The sequence below is a fragment of the Lagopus muta genome, chromosome 5 (assembly GCF_023343835.1).
Source record: "Lagopus muta isolate bLagMut1 chromosome 5, bLagMut1 primary, whole genome shotgun sequence".
Classification (NCBI taxonomy): Eukaryota; Metazoa; Chordata; class Aves; order Galliformes; family Phasianidae; genus Lagopus; species Lagopus muta.
Genome location: NC_064437.1, coordinates 41,935,777 through 41,962,184, shown reverse-complemented (window position 1 = coordinate 41,962,184; position 26,408 = coordinate 41,935,777). Strand labels below are relative to the sequence as shown.

At 49.6% G+C, this 26,408-nt stretch overlaps 1 protein-coding gene across 5 annotated transcripts in view; it reads left to right on the top strand.

Moving 5' to 3' along the window:
• The window catches only part of ASCC1 (activating signal cointegrator 1 complex subunit 1), a 27,893-nt gene extending 1,485 nt beyond the window's left edge, over positions 1–26,408 (top strand). For 2 of the 5 annotated variants that reach the window (XM_048945673.1, XM_048945670.1), the window contains exons 2-10: positions 325–456; positions 1,374–1,473; positions 2,288–2,385; positions 3,711–3,889; positions 10,412–10,548; positions 12,498–12,617; positions 15,667–15,794; positions 17,051–17,130; positions 25,857–26,395. In XM_048945673.1, coding sequence (XP_048801630.1) covers positions 351–456; positions 1,374–1,473; positions 2,288–2,385; positions 3,711–3,889; positions 10,412–10,548; positions 12,498–12,617; positions 15,667–15,794; positions 17,051–17,130; positions 25,857–25,973 — 1,065 coding nt within the window. In that variant the 5' untranslated portion in view covers positions 325–350 and the 3' untranslated portion in view covers positions 25,974–26,395. Of the gene's footprint in view, positions 1–324; positions 457–1,373; positions 1,474–2,287; positions 2,386–3,710; positions 3,890–10,411; positions 10,549–12,497; positions 12,618–15,666; positions 15,795–17,050; positions 17,131–25,856 lie in introns of all 5 variants that reach the window. The other 3 variants (XM_048945671.1, XM_048945672.1, XM_048945669.1) reach the window with 2 other exon arrangements.

Genomic DNA, 26,408 nt, shown 5'->3' with positions numbered 1-26,408 from the left:
GGAGTTAGGACACGTTTCTTCTCAGAGTGGTGGTGCATAGGCACAGGCTGCCTGGGGAGGTGGGGGGGTCGCCGTCCCTGGAGGTGTTGCAGAGCTGTAAAGATGTGGTACTGAGGGACGTGGGCTGTGGTCTGGTCATTGAACAAGATGACCTTAGGAGTCGTTTCCAACTGTAATGATTCTATGCAAAAGGATAATGTGAGATATGCTGGTGTGGTTGGGTCACAGCCCTTGCAGAGCTGCTGACTGCTGACAGGGTTTGAGGAGCTCAGAGATACCTCTCAGGGCTCACCTGCCCTCACACAGCTGCGTGCATGTTTGCAGCTCACTGTCCTTGGAAGAGCAGTGTGATGGATGTCCTACGGCCCACCCTGGTCAGGATCGGTGGGCGAGTGTACAGGAAGAACGTCATTCACGAGCAGGTCCAACAGCAGGAGGAGGAGGACTTCTACACAGGTGTTGTGCCGCACGGGATCACTGCAGTGGCATGGGACAGAGCTGACACTTGGTGTTGCCTCTTGTGTCTGTGTGCATGAGGGCCTGTCTGTGTGGTGGAATGAGCTGTGAAAAGCAGGAAGAAAAACACTTTGTGTTGGGTGATCACTGTGACCAAAGAGTGGATGTAGCCATAATTACTCAGTATGAGTTTGTGTGTCTGTGTTGCTGGCTGTTGATCACTTTTGCTGGCTCTGAATGATCGCTAGTAAAGAAAAAAAAGCCACGCCTTGGCTCTGTAGATCTGTTTTTCACGGGTTCTGCTTCGCTTTTTGTTGTCTTTCTGCCTACGTGTTTGTTGTAGTTCTGTGTGAGTTGTAGACAGAAAAAAGTCCCTTTGTTATCTTTCAGAGAGAATTATGACCGTGGTGTTTCTCCTTTCCACCCTGCCCTTCAGTGCATCAAACAAAGCAGTTATAAGCTGCCTGCTACCCAGATCCATCCCTGTATGTGAGAGGAAGCATAGAGAACCCCCTCAGCCTCTTTCTGGAAAGTGTATTTGATTTTAACAGGCACAAATCTCTGGACCTTTGAACTAAACTTCCTCACCTTCTATTTTTATTCTTCTGCGACTTGTAAATTTCTGCTCCAGTGTCTCTGTGTGTTGTTGGAGAGCGGTGCAAAACTTGGAGGAGGGCATTCCCACCAAGCTGTTGCACAAATCGCAGCCAGGATGAAGCCTGTACGCTCTGAGTACGGGCTCTGCACCTCCGAAGCAGGGCAGATTTTGAAGCAGTCATTATGTTTTTTTTGAAGCTGGTACAAGGTGAAATAAAAAGCAGTTAGTTGCAGCAGAAGGGAGTATGTCTGTTGCTATCTTCAACCTCAGGGGAAGGCTGTGAGTCTGTTGTCCTACATAGCGCTGCTTTTCCTGGTAGGGCCCAGTGACTGTGCGGATGAACCATGCGATGCCTTTGTGGTGGAAGAGACTGAGAAAGGCTTCCAGTGCAGAGTGGAGGTTCCCAGCCCCTTATACAAGTGAGCCTATGGGGTTCTGGTTTCTGTGAATTGCCTTTGACTGGGGAAGCTTTTCTGTGCAGAATATATTTTGGCGGGGTTCAGGGTAAGCGCCAGATCTCTGTTTTGTGTCTGTCCTGCTTCTGGGAGAGGAAAATTGGCAATGCCTTTCTACTGCCACGCTTGACTCCTAGCCTTTGCTGTGGCAGAGACAGCAGGTGGTGCTTTCTGGCTGGTAGGAGAGTGTTTGAGCATCTCTTCCCTTGAACATGAAAGTGTCAGCGAGAGTGGAAAAAAAGGAGAAAGAACTGGGGTGAGCAGCCTGCCAGGGGGATTTGTGAAAGCTTTGAGAGAAAGCACACGCACCTGGAACCGGCTGTTGACTCAGATCTGATGTTCACTGGGAAGCCTGCCACGTTCAAAGCTTTATCCAGTTAGTTTTTACAGTTTTATGGGCTAAATAGTTTTACTGAACTGTAGAGAGGGAAAGGTATTCTTTTGTTTTTTGGATGCTGGCAAATGACTATCTTGAGCAACGCACCAACTGGGAAGTGTCATTAGCTCTTTGTCTGGGGTTATTGGGGGGGGGAAGGTGATAACGTGGATGGTAATGCTGTGGCAGGATGTGCCTCAGCTGAAGCAAGTTGTAAGCCACTGCCTGTCATCCTGTGGTCACAGGCTGATAGCAGCCACAGGGCCTGCATCCTGAGCTGGTTGCATGTGTCCTCTGACATGGACATGTTGTGTGTCAGGGGAGCCACTGGGGCAGCTGGGCGGTGGTCCCTGGTGAGGAGTGGTCCAGCCATGCTGTGCTGTTCTGCTTTTATACCTCCAGGTACATAATAGGGAAGAAAGGAGAAACCAAGAAGAGACTAGAAACAGAGACTCGAACCTCAATCAGCATTCCCAAGCCTGGAGTGGAAGGAGAAATTGGTAAGTGTTCTTTCACTGGCTCTTCCATGGACATGATTTGAGCAGGGAGGAGGAATAGGAGGTGTTTTCCTTTAACTCCTGCTTCTGGCCCTGGCTCTCTTTATAGCCCTGGGAAAACCACCTCCCTTTTGAGCTTTTTTTCCTTGACTGTAAACCTCTATAAAACAGAGTAAGAATTTGAGGAGGGGGAAAAAATTCCCTTTTAAGCCTATGTATACTCTCACTGAAGTCACTTCTTAGATACAAATGACTGGCATTTGAACTTTGGGCTTTGGACCTGAATGTGCTTTTTTTTGCTGTAGTTATTACCATAGCCATTACTAAGGACTTGCAGTATACATCTAGAAAAAAGTGTTATCTACTTAGACATGAAGTAAACTTCATCACGTTCTTTAATATAAGCAGTATTTTGATGACGTTGCTGTCTTTCTCATAGTGAGAGCAGGCATCCTTGTACCGTATGTTCCTTCTCATCACTTGCAGTGACTTAACAAGACAGGAGGTGTTGCTCACTGGGTTTCTGCCTAAGTGGGAATCCAGAGGGCTCTTGCTGTGCGGCGTAGAGTTACGCTCATGACGGGGTAGGGAGGATTAGGTGACAGGGGACCCAGCTGTCGTACTATGCAGGAATGTGGTGGCACTTCTCAGTAAGTGGGGCTTGACTTTTTCCTGAGAACTGTGAAGAACTGTTTGGAAGGCTAAGAGACATTGTAAACATGTAATAGTAGGAAGCCAAGAAAATCTTGCTCTTTGCAGTTCTTTCCTTTCAGGATCAAGTGTCCTCTGTTTGGTGCATACACAAACAACGTAGGGCATCCTAATCTTTTGTAGATTTCCTTTGTCGCTTCTACTAAGAGACTGCTTTCATGAAAACATGAAATAATGCTCTAGAAATCTGAAGAGCCGCTGAAGCGTGTGACTCTTTGCAATTGTTTTTTAGACACACAGAGGCAGCTTTCTTGTGAGCAGAGGGATACTTCAGGCATCATCCTGCCTTTGCAGAGGAAAGTACAGTCGTGCCAGGCATTTTAAGTCAAGCAGGGAGTCTGGCAAGATTTCTCTGTGCGTGGCTGGGAGTTTTAATTCCTGTCACTTCGGAGAGCTCTGGGATAACAGTAGAGAGGTGCTGTTGTGCAGGTTTTTCTAACTCCTTTTTGGCAGCTCCCGGGTGAAATGTTCCTGCCTTCACAAGATCCCCCAGTATCGAGCAGATCAGTAGGATGCACAATCACGGTCCATTTACGTACCGCGTATTTCGCGCGAGTGCCAGCGGTCTCCCTGTGGCACCATGAGAAGTGGCCGGGTGTCACTTTGTTTCCTTGCAGTGATCACAGGGCAGCAGCGTGGCGCCGTCATCTCGGCCCGGACACGCATCGATGTTCTTCTCGACAGCTTCCGTAAGAAGCAGCCCTTCACACACTTCCTGTCCTTCGCTCTCAACCAGCCCGTCATCCAGGAGAAGTTCCTGCAGTTCAAAGAGGAGGTGCTGGAGAAATGCTCACAGGTAAGAATCCACGTGAGAGCTCCAGCTGGAGGAAACCCCTTCAGCAGTCTCTCATTTGCTGAGAGAGGCTTTTGCCCTTTACCTCAGAGGCCTTATTCTTTGCTTCCTTTCCTAGCAGTGTATTTCTTACAGGCCTTTTGCTTAAGTTGGTGACTCTGCTGTGAGTTTATTGGGAAACCTTTTGGAATGCAGAATGGCTTAGTTAATTTGCTGTCAAATATGTTGTTCTCCTTTGAGATTTTCCTAGGTGGGATGGTATTTTTAAGATTCAAACAAGGGTTGTTTCTTCTGGGTTTTTGATTTTTAATAGGAAAGGTTCTAAATAATGTAACAGACCTTTCTACATTTAATATGATTTCATGTAACTGTGAAACCAAGGAGCGATTCACAAGTTTGCTGCTGCTTCTATTTCACTTTTCTTTTGGTTACTGACAGTGGATGAGGATGGGTGTCAGGAAATGACACGGTAGCACACGCCATCCTGCTAATGTAATCACTTCCCTTCTTCCCCTGAGAGCCAGTGCTGACAGTCCCTCCTACTTGCCTTCAGATCTGAGAGCACCGAGAGCAGCAGGAAACAGCTAGGCATAGTGAAAATAGGGATGGGATGAAGTGAAAGTAGAGCATTCCCTGTTGTATTTTAGTTTGCTGCTGCTTTGACAGAAATGGTATCTCAGTGCACAGGGCCAGCCTGGGAAGAGGGAATGATGTTATTAAATTGCTGTGTCCTCTGAGTCTGCTCGGAGGACATCTCTAGGCAAGAGGAGTGAGTTCCCCTTTGCAGCGGCTGAAGGTTAGATTGTATGCATGCAGCAGGGTTTATGGGCTAGTATTTTTACCGTTACATCCGTTGCTCCTGCTTATGCCTTTCAAAGGGAAAAGCATAACCTTCCTAATTGCACAGCTTGAGAAGTATTGTTTCCTGTGCGTTTATGCCTTGTGTGTGAATTACCTGATGTCTGGGGAAGATTTTTCATGGTTGCTTGTACACCAATTATCTCATCTCTAACAGCAGAACTGGGCTGGCTTTGCAGTCTTGTTTCTACAGGCAATTCTGATTTAAGTCCCTCTTCTCCACCCAGCTTCTTATTTCTCTGACATCTTTAAGAGGTTTCTATCACTCAGATTTTCACCTAATGTCAAGTACAACTGGTACTGGCCAATAGATACAGGAGCTGGCAATGAGTGCAATGCCATGAGAACTCATTCCTCAGGCTAGGAGACTATCACTGTCTTGATTTTCAGTCCCACAATCTAGCATTAACTACTCCTATATTAACGCTTCCCTTTATTAAATAAAAGCCCTAAAGTCAGGGGAATGGAAACATCAGACTGAGGACAGAGTGAGCCAGCCCTGGAGCTGGTGTCAGTGGTCGCCTGGCTCCCCCTGTTGGTTGTTCCAGTGCTTGTGGGGGTCACTGAGTTATGGGGAGAGAGGCACCTTTTGGGGGAACTGTTAACTTCAGCATGGGCTCTGGCAGTGTCTGCTCATGCCTTTGGCCCTGGACTGAGACCACTGCATTCGTCCCGGTGTTTCTCTTGTCCTTTATCCCCTTCCAAAGTGGCATATGGCTGCTACAGTCCTTTGCTTGAATCTCCCTTTACCCATCAATCCTTTCAGATATACCTAGCCCTGCTCTGCTTGCCTTGGATCCTCCTGCTTATCTGATCTTCCACCTCTGGTTGTCTGCCAGCAGGCCTCGTATCTTCCTGCGTAGAGCAGAACCTTGCTCAGTTGTGGCTTCCTGGCTGCTCAGTATAGTGCAAATCTTTTCACTGCAACATCTCTACGATGCAGCTTCTTCTATTCATCTGCAACTAATGCCATCATCCACACCGTCATCCCGTGTCTTTATTCCTGCCCTATGTGGGCCTCACCTGAGCTCGTTCTTCCCCTTGCATTTTTCTTGCCTGCTGCCTTGGTTGCATCTCTGCAGCCCACCATCAGCCCAGCCTCTGCTGGTGGTCTGCTTTGTTCTCCACATGCCTCCTAATCTGCCCCTGTTGTATGATTTGTCTCCTGCTCGCTCTTAGCTGTCAGTTTGCATCATATCACTGCCTGCCATCCACTTGGAAACGTTTTCATAGATTTATCCTGGTGCTTTCCCCAGCATTGTCAGTCACATTCCTAAGGAGCTGTCTGGGAACATCTGCAAAACTTCCTGTGCCTGCTTGTCCTCCATGGCGGCAGAAGCTCAAGTTTGGTCAGAGAAGTGCTGAGACCACTGCTTGAGACCAAGCTAACCTTTGTCTTCTCTAACCTTCTGTTTCTTCTGCAGCATCTTCATGCTGTGTCTGGACAGCACGGCATCAGCAAAGCCCTGCTCGGTGGTTAGGGAACCTGCAGGCTGGAGCCACTGGCTGGAACTGTGCTCAGAACCAGCACTTAGATGTGACTCCTCCTCATTCCAGCAGCAGCACTCAAGACATCCTCTCTGCATTTTGCTGCTGTTGAGTCATCTGGGCACTGTTGGGAATCTCCCCAGGCAGTGGCAGCCGGGGCTGCCCTGCAGCAGGGCTCTCCATGCAGTGTGGGTGCAGGGTGCCCCTGATCTGGGGGTACAGGGTTGTATTGACTCTGTTCAGTGGCCCGTGTCTCTCAGGAGGCTTGAGAACTTTCATTTTTAGCTTGTAATATATAAGTCAGTCAGAGGCAGGTATTTGGAGGTTTGCATATGGATAGCCAAGGAATACACAGAGCTTTATTTTTTCTATCCTTCCTTCTCCTGGTATTAGCAAAAAGGCTTCTAGATACATTGCTGCCTCTTAGTTCAGGAGTGTATTGCAGCCCTGTATGTCTCTCAATCACTCTGCAGCCAGTAATGCCACTCTAATACCACTTTATCTCACAGCGGGGTCTGCTGGAAAGCACATCAGTAATGAAAAACAGTAATTCAAAACTGTGCCTCACAGAGCAATAAGAGAGCTTATAGATTTGTCCAAAGCAACGGGATTTCTCAGGATGCTTAGAGACATCTGAATAGATTTCAGGGATACGAGTGTTGAGCTTCACTTCCTGTTGCAGTTTGCTGGTGCAAAGCACTGCAGCATTAGGTAGACTCTAGTCTTTGCATGAACCTCACTAATAGTGGCAAGGAAGGGGGAAATTGGGGGTGTGCGTGTGAGGGTTTCTTCTGGCCATTGAGCATTTGTGAGGGACTTTTCTCTCTGAAGCAGTTGCCATGACAACCATTCATTTATATTTTACAGCATAGGGTATGTTGGTGGTGTTATGCTTTCTGACTCTGTTTTTTTGTCCTCGAAACTTTCTGTTAGACAAACGTTGTGTCACGATACAGGGTGCTTTGGGTGTCATTCATATGTGGCATTAGGGCAGCCAGCCAGCGAAGCAGAGCTGTTTTGAGGCTGATTTAGTACAGAGATAAGGAGGTGGCTCACCTGGCTTGGGTCCTTAGTGGCGTGGTGCAGTGGGAGCTCAGGCTGTCTGGGTGACCTTGGGAGTCTCCTAGCGCAGCCATGCTGGTGTTGGAGTGAGGAGGACTGAAGCATTTGTTGCAGGTGGGTAAAGGAAAAGGTTTAGGTTCAGCAGTGAAATTGCCATGAAAAATCATGGTTGGGTTTTTGGAGCTGTGCAAACACAGCATTTGCATTGTTAACAGGCTGCAGATGTAGCATGGAAGAGAAATATGATTGCTGTAATAATGCCAACCTGTAAATATCTAACGTTGTTAATGAGGTATTACATCTCACAGTGGAAGGGACAGAAAATGGGAGGGGTTTTTCAGCCTGCAGTTCTTCAGTCAGTTCAGGAAATGCTGTTTTTCTGGCTCGCTCCTTTGTTTGTGGGTTGGGGTGGGAGAGGGCATGTAGCTGGCATGCACTATCCTGCTATTAGGGAAAAAACAGAAAGCTGTCTGCAAATATTGGAAGCTCTTAAGACAGCAGAAAGGATGCAGCCAGGGAGGAAGAGCTAAGCAGTGTGATCCTTTGCCTTGTCACGCAGAAGGCTCTGCTTTGGTCTTTGGTTTCCCTGCTAAAGTGTCTTAGATTTATAGGAACAATGTGCTCAGACTTTGCAAAGAGGTGAAGGCTCCTAATAAAAGTCTTTCCTTGTTCCATCTAAAGGAGGAGAGCAAAGGTACAGGGTCTAAGAGGGAGATCTAATTAAAAAAAAAAAAAAAAAAAAAATTGTTAAAGGTACGTGCATGGAAATGTGTTGTTTTTTGTGCCCACGACAAGTCAGTGTCTGAGAGAGCGGCACAAGCTCAAATGGGCAGTCACACACAGATGATCCATACAGGGAATGTTCTTCCTGCCTCTCAGTGCATCCTTAGGTGGTTTGAGTGGTGAATTTTTGAGAGAAGCACTAGGGTCTGTTTTATGTGTTTGTATCTTCTAGCAAATCCCTACAAACACGCGGCTTTCACGTTCCCCTGTGGAATACAGGGGATTCTCCTGCTTGTCCTCACCACTCTGGTGCTGTGCTTTCCATTCTGCTCCTTGTTGTGCATGTGATGCAAGGAACGCTCACCTGTCACGATCCAGGGGAGGAAACTGGTGCTGGAGGAGTTTGTCACCACAAGGCACTCAGGTCCGTGTCTTGGAATCACCGAATCACCGAGATTGGAAGAGACCTCTAAGATCATCCTGTCCAACTGGCCATATGTCCCACTGGACACAGCAGTTAAGCATAGCAGAAACGGGACTTGAATAAGTGGGTTCAAGCACTTTTGCATTTCACTGAACTGAGCCCAAGTCAGAAGGGCTGCTAAGACATCTGCAGAAATGTTGCTTGCTCCAGAGAGAGCTACTTCAGACACAGCATCCCGCTCACACATGGGGGAGGTGGGATCTTCCGGCCTGTGAAGGAGCTGTAAGTGCTGTATGTGGGAATTTCAGGAGCTGTATGAAACACCAGGGGTAAACCAGGAGACTTGTCTGGGTCTTGACCTCTTCTCTCTGTCCTGCTCTTCCCTGCTGGCTGTCCCAGCAGCGCAGTGTGCAGAGGTGCCATGCCAGCACTTTGTCAGCTGTCAGCCCCCACTCAGGCGCTGGGAAAAGGCTGCTTTTGGGGCAGGTCAGTCCCTGTCCCAGAAAACAAGGGTTGGGGTTTTGCTTTCTGTCCTGTGAACTGCTTTACTGTGCAGTCTTCATCACTTGTGTGCACTGTGTGAGTGATGTCAGATGCTTGTCTCTGGCAAGATGGACTCAAACTTTCTCCTGATTGCTATTACCAAGCTGTTGTTTTGTATTGGGCCAAATATCCCCCGGCTATGGGTACCATTAAAAGAGAAAGACCGATGGAGAGGAATTGTGTCTGGTCCTCCACATTAACAGCAGTGTGAGTGAAAGGGAGCAAAAAGGCTTTAGCTGCCTTCCCTCTGGGAAGGAGCGAGATGGAGGCACCCACCTTTCCTGTCCTATGCTCAGGGCATGCCTAATGTAATTCATCTGTGCTCGTTGCAGGTTGCTGCATGGTGCTGAGGCTTGCAGCATCCTTTGCCACTAGCAGGATTTGGGGTCTCAGCCAGCAATAAAGCAATTAGCAAGGCGAAGGCAGGTACGTGCTCTGTCAGCTGGGGACGCTGAGTTTTGCTCATCTAGCCCAGCCTGTAAGTGCTGCTGTCAGCAAGGATATGGGTGCTGCCACAGCATGAACAATGCCTTGATGAGATGTGAGGCATTACACCAGCTGAGGGATGCAGTGTTTAAATGTCAGAGAGGTTTTATTTCAAACTCTGAAGCTTGGTTAGAGACTTCAAGGCTGTCATTCGCAGTCATTGGGCTTTTATTTTCGGACATATAAATGCTTCAGCAGTGCTGGATTCTTTTGGAGCTTAAAGCGGAGGTTCATCAGTGTGCTGATGGGAAGTGGCCACCAAGTGGAAATAATTGTTTTAATATGGGTGTGTTAGCCATCCTCAAAGTATTTTTATGAATATTCAAGAACAGAAAAGCATGTTCCTTAAAGCTGAGCACTGCTCCACCTGGGAACAGTTCTTCATCAGCAACAACACGTAGCTTTTCTTTTAAAGGGAATTTAAACTTAATTCATCTCAGCAAACTATAGGGCACCTGGGAATGAGAAAAATGTAATTACCAGAGCTGGTATGGGCTGTGCTTGTGTTGTGAGGTGCAGCCAGTGTTTAGACAGGATTTAGAGCTTGCCACTGCAGCTGGCTCCAGCTTTATGGCACAGAGAACACACTTCGCTCAAGTTCTAATTTTGCACTGACTTGTGCCATGTCCATGGCTGGTGGCAGTCACTGCTCTGATGGCCGTGGAGACCTGGAGCCTGCCCTAAAGAGCCCTGATCTGCCTTTGGACCTCACTGCAAAAGCAGGTGGTGTGCAGGCGTGTGGTGCTGGGCTCTGCCTCGCTGCCAAAGTCTGTGCAATTCCCTCTTGTTTCGACTTTAAGACTCTAGCAACTTGCCTAGCGATGCAGAGATGAGAGGTTTGATGCTGGTGGCTTGCTGCTTGTTCCCTGCTATGTGGATCCCTCTGAGAGGTGTTGTGTGTACATGCTTGAGATGAGATGCTGTGTTTGATTGATTTGTAGGATCACGGGGTCAGCAGCAGCCTGTTCCAGAACCCTGCAAAGCTCCACCTGACGCTGGGGACGCTGGTGCTGCTGAACGAACAGGAGATCCAGAGAGCGTGTGACCTCCTGCAGCAGTGCAAAGAAGACTTTGTAGAGTAAGTGTTGCAAAGGGATGTCAGCACCAAGGGCACGTGTAGGGGAAAAGAAGCAAGCTGTCTTTGATGAGAAATGATGAGGAGAGCAGCCTGACAGTGTATCTAAATTCCAGAAATTTAGGAGGCTGAATGTTTTGAGTAGGAGCAGCAGAAATCGCCAAGAAATCACAACCAGAGGGCACAGCAGTACTCTCAGCTCAGTCCCTGCAGACCTGCTCCAGACATTTCTTGCATCAGTCCCATTGTTTCTGTGGGAGCAATTCCTTGCTGTCCCCTGCCTGCTGCAGGGGGAGGGATGAGCTCCAGCACCTTCCCATGTTGCCTACAGCGGGCTCCAGCACACCGCTCCTTCCTTCCTGCCTCAGAGCAAATGCTGAGGTGTCCTTGACATGCATTTCTGGGTGCAGGGAGCGTGTAGGGAAGGCAGTGTGAGCCATGTGAGTCATCACTCTGAACCATTCAGCACTGGTTCAGGAACTGGGCTTTCTCACCGCCTGTTAACACGGAACTGCAGATATTATGGCTCGAACTGTAAATGTGGTTGAATGACACTGTAATTAGCTTATCTCTGTACGGCTTAGAAATTGGAGATGGCCTGAGGGGCTGCTGTCCGTATTTATTTATTTATTTTTGCAATACTTTTGCACGGAGGGCATGGATTCCTTATTTGTATTTCTTTATTTTCAACTTTGGTGCGTGAAGAATTAGCCACACTGTGCTAGCTGACACCTGTGGGAATCAGTGCATGGCCAAAATTCTTACCTCCTCTAAAAGGAAGGCTCCCTTTTTTCAGCTGCTGACCGGAAATGCAGAAGTATTTTCAGGTGAAGGAGCTGCCCACAGCAGTTGAAGAGTGCCACCCTCCTCAGGAGTGGATTGAGCTGAGACGGAGAAAATCTTGACTCTCCACTGCCTTTGGAGGAGGAGTCAACACTTGACTGTGTTGACAGGTATTTCCCCTGCCATAGCCAAATAAATAGGCCTTTAAAATCAATTTAGGCTCCCTTCCACCCATATGAACCTTCATTAGCATTCATTTATTTTTACTAAATGCAAGCAATACTGTCTGGAAGTCAGTGTGCCCTCTTTTTACAATTTTTGGGTATGTGGCCTCAAGTGTTTGTAGTCTTACTTGTGCTGTTTTCCTCCCAGTAATCATACTGGGAGAGGGAATTGCACTCTCCTGTTCCACCTGGTAAGTCTTACTGGGAACCTCTTAGGCAGGCTGCACAAAAGCAAGCAAGGTTAGAGCAAAGTCACACTCCCACTTAACTTGTGGTCATTACTTCTGCCTGCCCTGCACTGCCCACAAGACCTCGGCGCTGATAGAGGTGGAGGCACTTGCTCCTGGGAGCTCTTGCTGCAGCACACGCCTCCTGTGATGTGCTCCTGGAGAGCAAGGAGGTGGTGTGTTTGGGAGCAGATAGGCTTCACGGTGTGCTGCTGGGTGTGGGAGTGCATATTACATCCTCACGCGTTTTAGGTTTCGCATTCCTGCCAGAGTAGCTGGTGACGGTTTTTAAAGCAGTTCTATGTACTCCCAGCATTTGTAAGTGGATGTTGAAATGTACTTAAAACTGCCTTCTGCATCAAGTGCTTTTGCCAGTGAAAATCAATGAACTGGAGGCTTTGTGTCACAGTCGCTCTCTTTGTGGGGAAGGCAGCAGCTTCTCTGGAATGAGGAGCTACACCATTTGACTGCTGATAGCTTTTGTAAAAAGTAAATAGAGATTTCTGCTTTGAGATGGCCTGTGAGTACTGACAAGTTGACTTAGTGTATGTCTGAAACAGTGAATGTATGAATTCAAATTTAAATGTTTTTGTGGTATTTTTTGAGATGATGAGACAATAGCAACTGTAGCTTTTCGAGCTTTAGAAATTAGTCAGGAGGAATGCTACATGCTGCATTTCTAAAGCAGTGTGACGTTTTGCTTTTTCTTCCATTTTAGCCAAATTACGGGAGGCAAGCCTCTGAGCGTGGAGGTGACTGGGGTGGAGTACATGAACGACGACCCTGCCATGATGGATGTCCTTTATGCCAAAGTTCACATGAAGGATGGCTCAGACAAGTGAGTTCCTTCTCCTTCAGCCCCCAGAATGCAGGCAGCGCTGAGCAGCAGCAGGAGAAACCTCTGCTGTCCAAAGTCTGCGGGTGCTGCTCGCGGTCCATGGGCTGGCAGTTGGGAAGATTAAGTCATTCTTGCTTCCTAAACCAGTTAAGGCAGTGATGTGTTTGGTCTTTGAATCAGTCCGTGGTGCTGTGGTGAAGGATGTCATTTGTTTCTGTAACAGTCTGTTGGAGTGAGTAATGGTGCTGTGGCTCAGGCAGTGATGAGATAGGCAAGGAGGTGCTCCCCAGGTAACTTAAAACAAGGACAACTTGGCCTCTGCTGCCTGGTTTCCAATGGATGGACCAGGTGAATCTGGATTTTATTCTGCAGCATTTCATTATTCTTAAAAGCCAGTTACACAAAAAAGTCCTTACAAAAATGCAGCTTGGTCACAGTTGTTTTTTGTGTCCCTGAGTAGCCTGAAACGCACGCTGGGTGTGAAACACCTGTCTTCTGACCTCTGGTGTGAAGTGTCAAAGCCAGGTTGGTGCGTTTGTGCTGTTCAATGCTCTGATGTGGCTTCAGCTGAAGGCTCTGCCACAGTGCTGTCCAGGATGCAGTGGTGGCTGGACAGCTTTCCTCCATCTCATTTTTGACAAGTGCCTCACCAACAGCAGCGTAATCTCTAAGTGCTTTCTCAAAGACTGGGGAGATGCAAGAGCCACCATCTTTCTGAACTGCTCATGTGAGGTGGTTGGGAAGGAGGCAGAGGAGCAGCCAGGAGAACTTTAGCCTTCTCTTCTTGAGTGTTGGCTTTCTCTTCTTTAGCTTGATCTTTTTCCAGCGGTGCTGCCCTTGCTGTCTGATCCCCTTGCTGGAGGACAGCAGGAGCTTGCAGGGGGTGAACAGCACAGCTGGAGGAGGAAGGTGCCAGCAGGAACCTGTTCAAGGAGGGGGGGATGTGTTCTAGCATCTTCTTTCCCCGAGGGCCCCATGCTAAATGCCCCAGGGAAAAACACACTTTGTTTGCTCTGTTGAAGTAAGAGATCGGATGTGAGATAAGAAAATGGTTGGGGGAAATGGAAGTGTAACAATTGCTGAGATTGGGTAAGAACCCAAATCTTCTTTTCCCATTTTCTAGTCTTCCACTTTGAAGTCTGTCCTACCCTGACAGAAGTGAGATAAAGCAGAGGGGGAGGGTGGAGAACCAGGGCAATCTGTATCAGCCAGGGGGAGGAAATGAGGGAGCACTCAGAAATATGAGGTAAATGCTGGATGACCGAAGTGCCCTTCATTCAGTGCTGTAGAAGTCATTATGTATCAGCTCACTGAGCTGTAGACCCCTTTTCTTCTGAGTCTCCAGATCACCCCTTACGTGTGGTGCTCACAAGTCTGCTTGCGCTTCTGTGCGTGTCTGTGACCAGACAGGTGGGAGCGTAATATGGTGCAGGAGTGTCTGCCCATGGCTGGGCACTGCTTGGATGGCTGGGGACTGATCCTGCAGCTTGCCTCGGGTGCCAGTGCTGCCTGTTCTGCTGAGGAGCCTTTTAACCATTGTGCTGGAACAATATGTGGATGGGCTGGCAGAGCTGCTTGGGCTGGGGAGAGAAATGAGACCTTCCAATCTGCCTGCCATTGCAAACAGAGATGTTTCCTGAGAAAGGGGCTTGCTGCTGAGATAGTGCCTCCCTCTGTCCTTCACGAAAGTCCCTAGCTGAGGCTTTGGCCTAACCCAAACCTTGTGCTTTGCACGTCAACTGGAGGCTGCCAAGCTTCTGTTTTGCAACGCTGCTGCTTTTGCTTGGAAATAGGCTCAGAGAGGGCTGTGTGATTGTAATGTTTTTTCCTCATCCAGGTGGGTCCTGCCCTCACCTGTGAATTGATGCATCTCCCCCAGCAGAATGAATTGGCACTTGTCTCTCTTGCCTGCTTAAACCTGCTGCTTTTTGCTCAGAGACATGAGCAAAGCAGGCTGGGAGCAGTTTTTCAGCTGTAAGGCCAATGCTGGAGGGTCACAGCAGCCGTGTGCTGTGCCATGCTGCGCTGTGCTGTGCTGTGCTGGCTCAGACTGCTGCAGCCCATGTAAGAGGTGTGTGCCTTCCTGCCTCCTGTGAGACGTTCTGCTGGCTGTGTGTGGCTCCTGGAGTGGCTGGAGGTGGAGTTCCTTCCTGATCTTTGGATGATCTTGATCAGCTTAAGCCATAAAGCAGGAGATTTGATTTACCCGACTTAGCTTGCATAACTGCAGACAGCATTAGGGGATGGCAAGCCCTTCTGCACATAGAATGGCTCAGAATGAGAGAGAGATCATGCTCTGATGCCTCCCGCACGGCAAATAATTTCCATTATAATTCATTCTAATTTGTTTTATTTCCTTGATTAACTTTATAATGCAATAAAGCCCCATTTTCACTCGAGCTATTCTCTTTTAATTTGTTTTAGTATTGTCCGTAATGATATTCATTTAATCTTTGTCATTGCTAATTTTAAAAATCACTGATGTAAAGCCAGAAAATAGCAGAAAACCATGACAGTCGGAAGTTGGAGAGTCTAGGAATTGCCACGTGGCTGCCGGCAGCCCACTGGGGGCGAGGTGCAAGCAGGTGGTGTAGGAGCTGGCAGCTGGAGCGTGGCCACCCCAAGCCCTGGGGCCAGCCAAGCCTTTCTCAGCTCCAGCCTGCTGCTGTGGGCCCTGTGGCTGCTGTGGGCCCTGTGCTGAGTGGGTCCTGTGGGGCCCAAGTGCCTGAATGCCCCAGGGAACGCAGGTTTGGGCGTTGGCAGCAAACTCTTTGCTATGCTAAATCTGCCCCGCTTTGTGGATTGTGTGCAGCAGAAGCCGTGTGAGTGGAGGAAGGACAGAGGAAGCCTTGTAAAACAAGCCAGAACTTTTTGCAGGATAACTGAATTCTGATGGCTCTGTTTGCTTCCCCTGCTCTCTTTTCCTGAGTGAATGCGGAGAACTCATTTCACACATGCTGTCCTTCCTGGCAGAAGAGCGAAGCGCTGACAGTGCAGCAATTTCTTGTGGGCTTACTTTGCTCCGTTCTTTCTCCTTTTGCCTTCCCAGGCTGCAGATGATAGCTGATCAGCTGGTGGAGAGGTTCGTGGCCTCAGGTTTGATGCTTAGGGAATGGGATAGGGTGAAACTGCACGCTACTGTCATGAACACGCTATTCAGGGAAGACCCAAGCGGTGGTGAGTATTCTTGTTATTTACTGGTAAATGCATTGAATCACTAGAGTTGGAAGGGTCCCTGAAAGACCGTCTGGCCCAACTGCTCTGCAGTGAACAGGACCACCCACAGCTCCATCAAGAGCTCTGAGCCCTGTTCCAGCCTGATCTTGGGTGTCTGTAGGGATGCAGCCTCTCTGGGCAGCCTGTGCCAGTGCCTCACCACCCTTATTGTAAAACACTTTTTATTTATATCCGGTCTAAATCTCCCCTCTTTCAGTCAGAATCCATTTCCTCATGTCCATGTAACACAATACCACTGAACAGGAGGTATTTTGGTCAGTAACTGTTGACTTTCACACTTTTTGTGTTGGGTTGCTTTTTTTTTAAAATTATTTTTGTGCTTATTTTAATCTTAAAAGTGCCTTGAAGATTGTATGGGGGATGTTGCTAAATAAAACCCAAGAAAAACTGAAAAAGTCAGCCAGCAGAGCTGGAGGAGGCAGACGTGCTTTGAGTACTTTCTGGGTCCTTTCTAAGGTTCTTCTCACAATTTCAGACCCACTCTTGGCCAGCAGCACTCACAGGAATCGTGCCCTTTGGAGGGGGGGCCTGCTGGCAGTAGCATCCAGTCTGTGTGCTGAACTGCTCTATCAGGCATGTGAGGCATTCAGAGACAATGAGGAGAGCTTTACCCAGGCAGCCATAGAAATCACTTTATGTTCGATACGGGATCTGATTGGCATTGTTGGTTGTGAGTGGGAACTCGTAGTCAATGCTGGAGATGTGGAAGAAATATTGAATGTATTCAGTGAGTGTGGCAAAGGTCCCTTAGAAAGAGCAGATTATGTACTTAGGGATTATATAAAACTTCAGACATCCTCTGGGGAGATAGATCTGAGATGGAGACATTTGGCACTCACTGAAGGCCTGGATCGCTGTTCTCCACGTCTCTGTGGGTGGCTGCTTCCTTGCCTCACATACACACACGTAGATGGTATGCAGGGATGCTCCCCACAGCAGGTGCCCTCCAGAATCACCTCAACACCAGCTGTGTGCAGGGTCTTTCCGCCAGGTGTTGCAGGTAATCCTGGTGGAAGCACTGATCCCTGCACAGTCAGCACGGATATCTTTAAGATCAAAGTGGCAGTGTTTTTGCATGAAGAGCTGTGTGAGGATGGTTTATCAGCTGGCAGCTGACTTTGGGGAGGGGAGGATTGGGGGGTGAACACCGTTCTCCTATCTGAAGCTCGTTCTGGTGGTGGCTTTTCTCTTTCCAGCTGAAGAGCGAAGCAACACAGTGACTGGTAAATCATCCTTCAAGGAGAGGGAGTCGTTTAATGGGCGAAACATCCTCAAGGTCAGTATGAAACAATTAGAGAAATGGAGCCAGCTGCTGATATTAGATATCCAGAAGAGGTTGAAGCACCTCTTCAAAACTGTCTTTGGCTTTGGCTTATGGGATTTCCCAGAGCAGGGGGCATCTGTTTATGAAATAAACAATCTAGATCACTCCTAGTTGGGAGCAGTACAGTATTTAACAGAAGCGTTCTCAAAGCTGGTGAGCTCAGATCAGGAATACGTCACATGAATGCTAAGTGGGTGTTGGTGTTGTCGTTCACTTTGCTCATATCTTACCCTAGAGACTTAGACTCCTGTTGGTTTGCAGCCCACCAGAAAGGCAGACTTTGTTGCTCTTGTTTCACTCCCTCATGCTTGTTTTTATGCCGCTAAAACTGCCATTTCACATGCTCTTTTTGTTTGTTAAATCTCTGCTATTAGTTTGCATGGTTCTGCTCCAGAAAACCAGTGGTTAGTGGGGGTCAGAGTCAGATTTAGTGTTGATGGGAGGGCAGGAAGCGAGATTCCCCAGGCTGCAGAGGTGGCAACGCTGGGCTGATGTGCGGTGCTCACACACCGTGAGTGTCCAGGGAGAAAAGACAAGCCTGGAGAAGGGGATCAGCGCTGGGTTATAAGCCAATTTAAATCCTCATTGTGTGAGCTGATTTGTTATGATAAGAGGGAGGCAGGAGAGCGCATGAATACGTGCATTCACATCGTGAAATGATAGATGTTCTGGTCACAAATTGGCAGCGGAGAGACGTGAGCAAGGATGCAGATCAGATGCGAAATGGACAGCTCGAAAGGACTGTGGGCATCAGGGGACAGAAGAGGTGTGTTTTGTGTTTGCAGTTCTGCTGTGCAATGCATTAGGTACTGGCTGCATGGGATGTGAAGACAGAGAGCAGAGCTGATTGATCTCCTCTGCGCAGAGGACAAACAAAGGGACAAAATTAGGTTAAGCTCTCGCCGGCTGTGCGAGCACGGTGTCATGACTCAGCACTGCCACGTGTGGAGCGCTTGCTGTGAGACCTCAGGGCTGCGTGGCGGAACGGGCCACTGATGGATGTGGCCCCTTTTTCAGCTCCCCAGCACCTGAGCTGGCTCTGGAGAAGGCAGGTAGCAGCCCCAAGTGCCTGGAGGGACTCCGTTTCCAGGGAGCGTCTGCTTTTTGCTTTGCCCATCAGTCCTTTTTGCATTTGCTGATCATGTCCTTAGACTTCAGAGAGATGTAAAATTCAGCTGCCCTTCTTCGTTAATGTTCCTCATCCAAAAACATGCATAGTTTGAAAGGCATTACGCTGCTCACTTGATTTTTGCAACACTCGTGGGTTGCACTGTGGGGCCGTGGGTCTCGTGGTGCACGATGCTTAGAAATGCCCCGGCCCTGTCTCAAATGCCATTTTTATTTGGCTGCTCTCTGAAATCAGAGCTGAGGCACTTTTAAAACCCCTAATTGATTCTGTACGGATGTAGCCCAAAGAGCTGCTGGCTGTTTGGACTGTTGATGATCACTTCAAAGCGTGCCTTCCTGCAAGAAATGTCATCCTTCTCCCCCACCTCCACTACATTTCCTAACCTACTCGCTTTGTATTTCCCTTTGGTCTCCCACGTGCCTGCAGCATAGCACCCGTTGGCATTAATTAATTACATGAGTCATAAATAGCTGCAGGCTTCTTACCCGAGGAGCCCGGCCCCAGCCGGCCACCAGTGTGCTCCTGCATGACCTTGCAGAACTGCACCACGTCCTCTTTTATATACATTATTTATCTGCTGCTCAGCGAGGTTGCCCTCTCGCGAAGCGGCTGTTAGCTCCTGCAGCAGGGTCTAAACGAAGGGCATCGGTGAGCGCGGTGTCAAGTCGTCATGCTGGGCCGCCTCCTTGCCCGGCTGTGGCTGTGGCACTGCCAGGCACGGGCTTGGCTTAGCAGAGGGCGGGACCTGCAGGTAATGGTGCACAGCGAGGTGAGGATGGCCCAGTTCTGCCACTCCCCAGGGCTGCAGCTGATGCCTGCGTGCAGATGGCAGCAGTGTTTGCCGATAGGCTGCCTGCGCTACCCCGGGCTCCAGCTGGTATTTTGCTTTTGGCAGAACTCATCAGAATTTTATTGAATAATCCTTTGTTCTCCCCATTCCACAGAGTTAAACACACACTCCTGTTTGTGCTAATAAATCATTGTGCAGGCCGGTGCCTTCCCACACTGCTCAGAAAATAGATCCTGTAGGATGAGTTACATTGAGGAGTTTAAATTCCCTCTGTCTTGAAGAATATTTGTGCAAAAGGTTCCTTGATTTGCTTGGTGCAGAAAGCCCAGTGGAAGCGTGTGAGTGATTTGTGCCTCCCATGAAGGTGCGAGACGCTTTGGCTTTGTTCTTGTCTAGCTGAGTCCCAAGGAACAGGGCTGCTTTATGAAGCATTTCATACAGAGCAGTACGTATTGCTTCCAGGGAGGTTGGTGTGCCAGCTCCTCACACGTCCAAGTCACAGACCGCAATCCTGCTCCAGCATCTCCCATGTGAGTAAGGTCAGGCTGGGCACAGCGGGGAGATGCCAGCTTGGCAGCCCCTTTGTGCTGCCTCCTCCTCCTCCCCCCCTGCCCTGCAGGGTGGCTGTGTGCCCGGCGTCGCAGCTGGCGCAGTGCTGGCACTGAGGCAGCCGGGGCAGCTGCGTGCATCTCCGGAGCCAGGGCTTGGCTGCCTTCAGGCTTTTATTTATTATTTACTTGGTCATTTATTTATTTTCCCCTGTGAAAATGCTAAGGCTGTGGTGAATAAATAGGAATGCAAAGGAACGTGAAGATACAGCCACAATGTTCCAGGATCCTTCAAAAAGGCTTGCGGTAGGAAGAGAGCCATCTGAACTCACACAGTGTTAGAACTGAAGGATTGTATCTTGAGGTTTGGGATATAAAAGGGTGGCCTGTGCTGTGTGTGGACAAAAGGTAAGCACATTTTGAGCAAGGAAAGGAGTGAACCCTGCCTTAATGGCTTACGAGATTACAGACTGAGAGAGCAGCTCTGCAGGTGCTGTGGAGCAAAGCTTTGGCAGGCACTGAGCTGATGTGCCAGGCCTGGAGCTGGGTCCATCAGTATAGAAGCACGTGCTGCTGGGACAGACAAGGCGTGACCCAACCTGGCTCCAGAATTTAAGGGCATTAAATTACGGGGCTGTGTCCTCTGTCACTTGGGGTTTTTATTCAGTGACAGACCAGTGCTGGTGGGTTGCATGCAGACCTGGTGGTGTTCTCTGTTGCTACTTCTGTCTTGCTGGACAGGAGTAGTGCAGCAGCTGTGGTATTGCAGCAGTTCAGTTTAAGATGTTTGATGCAGCACCACATGAAAGCAGAATCTTGGCCTTGAAGTCCTCCCTGTACCCTGAAAATACCCTAAGCCCAGCAAGCTGTTAAGCAGAGAACATCTGCCTCTGCACAGTCACTGCTGCCAGTTCTCCTGTGGACTGACGAGTGCTGCTTATGTTCTGCAGCCTCTGGCACCTAGACTGCATCTCTGCAGCTTTCCTTGGGGAGTTGGATGGACTTTTTCCCATCGTAGTTTTTAAATCAGAAGACCCACATTAGGCGTGATCAAGTCTTCCTAGTGTGCAGAAAAAATGATCTGGTGGTCCTCCGTGGTGAGATGAGAGTATGTGCCCAGCACAGCTCTGAGAACTGGAGCAAGTGTGTGCTCTGCAGAGGGGAGATCTCTGCCTTCAGTTCTGATCGTGCTGCTATCGAGGGAGAGACGGGCAGCCAATGTATGCATGATTCTGGGAGGAAAAGGAGATGTAGTTGGGTCACTGTGAAAACGTCTTCCTACATGTGGGCTGTGTTTAGTGCTGGAAAAGAAAGAGTGCATTGAAAGTGGGGAGCTCATCACAGAGGCACCCTGGCCCTTCTGCTGGCTAATCTCCTGGTCTGCCTGACTTAATGGGCTTGCTCTGTGTCCAGGCTCCTCCTCTCAGTGACTGTGAACAGATCTGGGAGGTCACATTGACAGGTCCTTGTCCCGGTGTTCCCAGGTGTTTTGCAAGCCTCTTAGCATCGCTGCAGCAAAGCCAAAGCCCAGGTCCTACAGCACCTGCAGCAGCTGTTTTTAATGGGGAGTGCTGGGTGCCACAGGGGTGAGGCTGCTTTGGAGAGATGCAGGGATTGATCGTTAATTCCTTAAACCAGTTGTACCGTGAATCCCTCACATTGGAAGTTAGCAGAGCCTTTAATTTGCTGGGGTGTTTTATTCTTGTCAGAAAGATGTGCGAGGATGCAGTAACCTCCAAATGTCCCACTTGTGTTTGTTTCTTAGTTTGCAGAATGCCTTTCACCATAGCAACTAGGGCTTGCTTTCCTCAAATGCATGAATTTTCATGGATTTGCAGCAAGGAGGGGAAATGACCCAAAACCCTGTGCTAAAGCAAAAGCTTTGCAGTGTGACAGAAGCATCTCTGGGTTCTGCTCATGCAGGACGAACCAGACAGTCTCTACTGAACAAAGACTGGATGTGGCTCCACATAGCTCTACTGGGAAGAAGGCAAGCCTGCATGTACCCTCCTTCCCTGTTTCCTGTGCAGACAGAACCCAGCAATGAGCTCCTCCTGCCTCAGGGATGTAGAGGACAGTGAGGCCATGACCTCCCTTGGCCCTTTCTGAGCTTGTTGCTTTATGATCACCATGTAAGATAGATGCAAAACACCCATAAAATGGCATTTGCTTATGTACCAAAAGCTCTGTGGCATTTAGGTGGCATTTACTCTGGCTCAGCAAAATAAAAATATAAGTAAGAAATCGCCTGTCATGCATGCCAAGAACGCCCTGCATTCTGTGCATCGCTCGCTCTGACATGAGTGGTACTTTTCCAGGTAGAATTGGTTTATGTGTGACTGCTGTCCAAGGGGCAGAATGGGTGATTTAAGCAGGAGGGCTTCTCCTTTGTCACCACTGACTCTTGTCTTGCACAGGGCTCGCGCTAACCCTGGGTGCCGATCACTTGTCTGCAATTTCAGGTCTTGTGTTGCTTTGCTGCAGAGCAAGAGAATATAAATGACTGGACGAGACAGGCTGAATGCTAATGGTAAGGGAGTTAGTGCTCTGCTTCCAGCACAGGCCTGCTGCGCTCCCCCAAGACAGGCTGCCAGGTCTTCTGTGAGTGGCTTGCCTCCCTCCTGAAGTCTGGATGCTTTCTTTCTTGTAAGGGAAGAGAGGCTTTGGATGCCCAAACAGTGTAAAGAGCCACAGGAAGGGAGCCCTGACCAGTGTCAGCAGGAGGTGGGCGCTTTGTGGTGAGACACTGCTATGGATGGGTGCTGCCTACCTGCTTCTGGTGTTTGTCTTGTGTTGCTGCTGGTGAGCCTCCAAGTGCAATTAAACCCCTGGCAGATAGTTATTGGCATAGTGGTGTCTGCAGTGAATAACACAGGAATCAGATGTTTCTTTCTTGGCACCAAAGTGTCGCAGAAAACATGTTTTGAAAGTGAAAATAGAAGAGGAAAAAATCCATTAATTGAACAAGCTTCCCAGATCTTGACAGCTTGCCCAGTTAGGTTTCATCCTCTGTGAGCCCGCAGAGGATTTGGTTCAGGTTTGTCTGGGGGACTTGGAGCGCCTCTGCTGGAAGGGTTTGCTGCATTTCTTGGGATGAAGAGGGAGGAGCAGCTTCTGGAGATGGAGGCTGTTAGGTTGGCCGGCAGAGCTCTTAGCAGAAGTGCACGAAACCAGACATGCTGACCCCGCAGGTCCCTGATCTACCAGCAGTTTCCCAGCACTGGGTTGTGTCTGTGAGCGGGAAGCAGCTGTGACAGAGGAGGGGCTCCAGCAGGCAGAGGGTTTGCTGGAGTGGATGACTTCACCTGGTCTTTCACATTTCTAACCCAGCCAAGGAGAGCAGGGCACATGACTCTTCCTGCCAGCGGGCCTCAGGCAGACAACAGTGCACACATCGCTCGCCTGCAGGGCTGATCCACTGCGGGCAGTTTTGTACTGCTGAGCCATTGTGCCCCTGCCCTGGGGCACTGCTTCCCAGCCTGGAGCTCCAGCAAAGCCAACTTCTCCCCACAGAGCAGGTGTGTGTGTGCACCTCTGCATCTTCTTCTGCGCTAATGCTGCTCTTTGCTGGGAGTTTTTAATTGTAAGGCATTGGCATTGTGGTGAATTTTCACTCCCTCGGTGTTTGTGAGCTCTCAGCAGGGCAGCACGGGCTCGTTATCAATTCCGGATGGGTCATTTTTGGCTGACTGCTGGAGACAACGTAAAGCTTTACAGCGATCAATAACCCTGACGGCAGCGCAGAACCCAGGCCAGGCAGCGCGAGCACAAGCCAGGGATTACGTGGAGGAAGTTTTAAGTACCTTGGCCTTCCTCCCATCACCTGCGTTCCTTCTGTCCTCCCGCTGCCGTTAATGCTTCTCACTCTTGTTGAGCCCATGACAGGTGACGTGAAGGCACGAGCTCGCATTGGCAGCTCTGCTCTCTGGCAGCGGAGCCGAAGCGTGGCGCAGCCGTCCCAGCGCGGGGCAGTGCCATGATTTATTGCTGCTGTTTCTGAGTTTGCACACAAAGGTGCCGCTGCGCTCCAGGAGAGCTGCTTGACAAATGCCCAAATGCATACTTCTTCCAGGAATCCTTTGCATTTATTTCCCCAGTGTTTTGGTCGTATCTGCTTCACAAGCTGAGGCAAAGGGGGAAAACGTGCAGAAGTAGCCCTCCTGTTAATGTGCCACTCTGACTCTGCTGGATTGCTGTGGTTGGGGACTGATGTTTGGAGGAGCGTGTTTGCCCGTCATTCATTGTTGTTTGATGTGCAAGTATTTTCCTGCTGTGCAGGCTCAGCACATCTCCAGTGCCTTCGCGCTGAGGTGCAGGACTCGAGGTTAAATGTTAGCAGTGTGCTCTCCTTGTTGAGGTCTAATTTGATTTGGGAAGGCAGAGGGTACTTAGTTGAGTGATACTATTCCCTCAAGGGGCATTAGGAGGTGGCACGGTGTGTGCGGGGTCAGCTCTGCAAATTGAGCTTTTCCTCCATCGGGCTTGTTTTCATTTATAGTATTAAGAAATCCCCCATCCACCCCCTTATTTATTCCTCAGGCAGTGAGGATGTAAATCCGTTGGCGTGTTTGGATTTAGGGCATTGCCTTGTTGCTGCTGAGCCTGGCTTCCTGCTCCAGCCAGATGCCACGGCTTGTGGCAGCCCTGCGAGTGACCTGCATCTGCTCCCTACGAATCCACACCTCCTCCCCTCTGTGGCCCTCTGGGAAGGAGAACTGCACCAACCTCTAGGGCTCTCCTTTTCCAGAAGAAAAGGAAAAACACAAAGTGCTCTTCCATTTCATTGGCCTCCCCACAAGCAGAGCATTTCTGTGGTGGGAGATATAAATATCTTTCTCAGCTCTTGCTTGGCTTCTCCCCAGGATAAATAGATGTGGAGGCTGAGCCCTCTGAAGCCTCTCCCAAGCCCCCAGGATGACTGTGGGATGTTTGCTTGTCGCAGAGGCGCAGAGCCCTTGGATGAGGTGCTCCAGGGCCTCTTTCTCAATTGCCCGTGGTGGCTCTGGGCTGTGTGGTGCCGTGACTCTGATACTCGCTCATGGTATCCAGTTGCCTACAAGCACAGAGGAGCATCAGTAGGAGCTGGCTTGAAAGGAGAGCAGGAAAAAAATAGGGCTGTGGCTGTCCTTTAAATCTTGTAGTGCATTTGCTCTCAGAAAGTACAGCTGCATTACCAAAAATCAATAGTCCTAGCAGTGTTCTCCATGGGAAACACACGCACTCAGACTCGCAGGAGGTAGTAGTGCTTAAAAAAGGCCGTGGGAATACCAAGTGCTTCAGTACAAAGGCTTTGCTTCACTTCTAGCAGCGTGCAGATGGAGCAGCCTTGCCCCAGCTGCTGCCTTCTGGGGCTCTCCCATGGCCTCCCCCATCCAGTCGGGGCTGCCTTGCTGGCTGCACGAGGGGCACCTTCCCAAATAAGAAGAAAAGAAGACCATCCACTTCCCCAACATCTTATGAGGCATTTAAGACCTACCCAGCCTTTTGGAAACATAATTAATCTTTAATTGTATTCATCTTTAATTGCATCAAATGGAGTTTGTGTGTTGGCAGTCATTCTTCTTCCCATCCTCTGCACCTCTAGGAGAAACCCCCCTGGGACAACCTTGTTCCAGCAGGGCTCTGGGGAAGTGGCGGGCAATGGAGAGCTGTGGGGTGCTTCTTCTAGGCCAGCTGTTGGTTTTGACCATGAGGTGCAGGGAGGCGATGATGGAGGAAATGGCTCTGCGGAGCAGTGCTTTTAATTCATGAGTGCGTTTTCTGTGTCCTCCTGGAATGGAGCAGGAGCAGCGCATTGCTCTCAGAGGCACTGCGTTCCCAGCAGTGTCACCGAGCTTCCCTGTGAGAACCTGATGTCATCTTTTGGCTGGCTTCATGGATGGGATGAATGGGCTGAGGCGTGCCTCTGGCCCCAGCATGGCTCACATGCATGAGCCCGCTGCCAGTCCCTTGCCAAATGAAGGAAGGATTGTTGAGCAGAGTGGGGTCAGTGCTGGGATGGTGCCTGCTGACCCCGGTTCGGACCAAGCCTTATTAACCATAAGCCCTGCGGCCTGGGCCAGAAGCAAACACCCTCTCCTCAGAGTGCATGCCATAGCTGTGCTGGGATGGGGAAGCAGGCTTGGCAAGCAGCATGCGGCCCTGCAACAGCAGCAGCAGGAGGCTGAGCTGCTGTTGTCGTTCCTGAATGGCTTTTTCTCCTCTCATGCAGCTCTTTGAGAACTTCTCCTTCGGCGAGGCGCAGCTGGACGCGGTGCTGCTCTCCCAGCGCTACTCCTCGGATGCCTCTGGGTACTATGGCACAGCAGGGCGGCTGCTACTGCACTGACCAGGGGACGGTTGCTGCACAAGTGATGGAGAGTAGTGGCTGCGCGTGGCTCGGGGGCACCTTCTGCCTTGTAGCATGGCTGTACTGCAGGGGGGAGCCCGGGGCTTGTGGGGGGGTGTGCGATCCCTCTGCCGTATTCGGCCACAGTGAGAGCTCAGCTCCAGCAGTGTGCCTGCCTGGTATCGGCCTACAAATAAAGGAGTTTTGTTTACGGGCAAGCATTTGTCTCTTGTTTCAGTGATGGCTCCTGTGCTTAAGCTCACGGCATAGGCAGGACTGCTCCCCCAGGCAGCTCCACTGCCCATCCGTGGCGCTGTGCACCTCCAGGGATGGAGCACCCACAGCTCTGGGCAGCAGTGCCGGCACCTCGCCGCCCTCTGTGTGAAGAATTTCCTCCTGTCACCTAAGCTAAATCTCAGATCTTTCAGTTTAAAG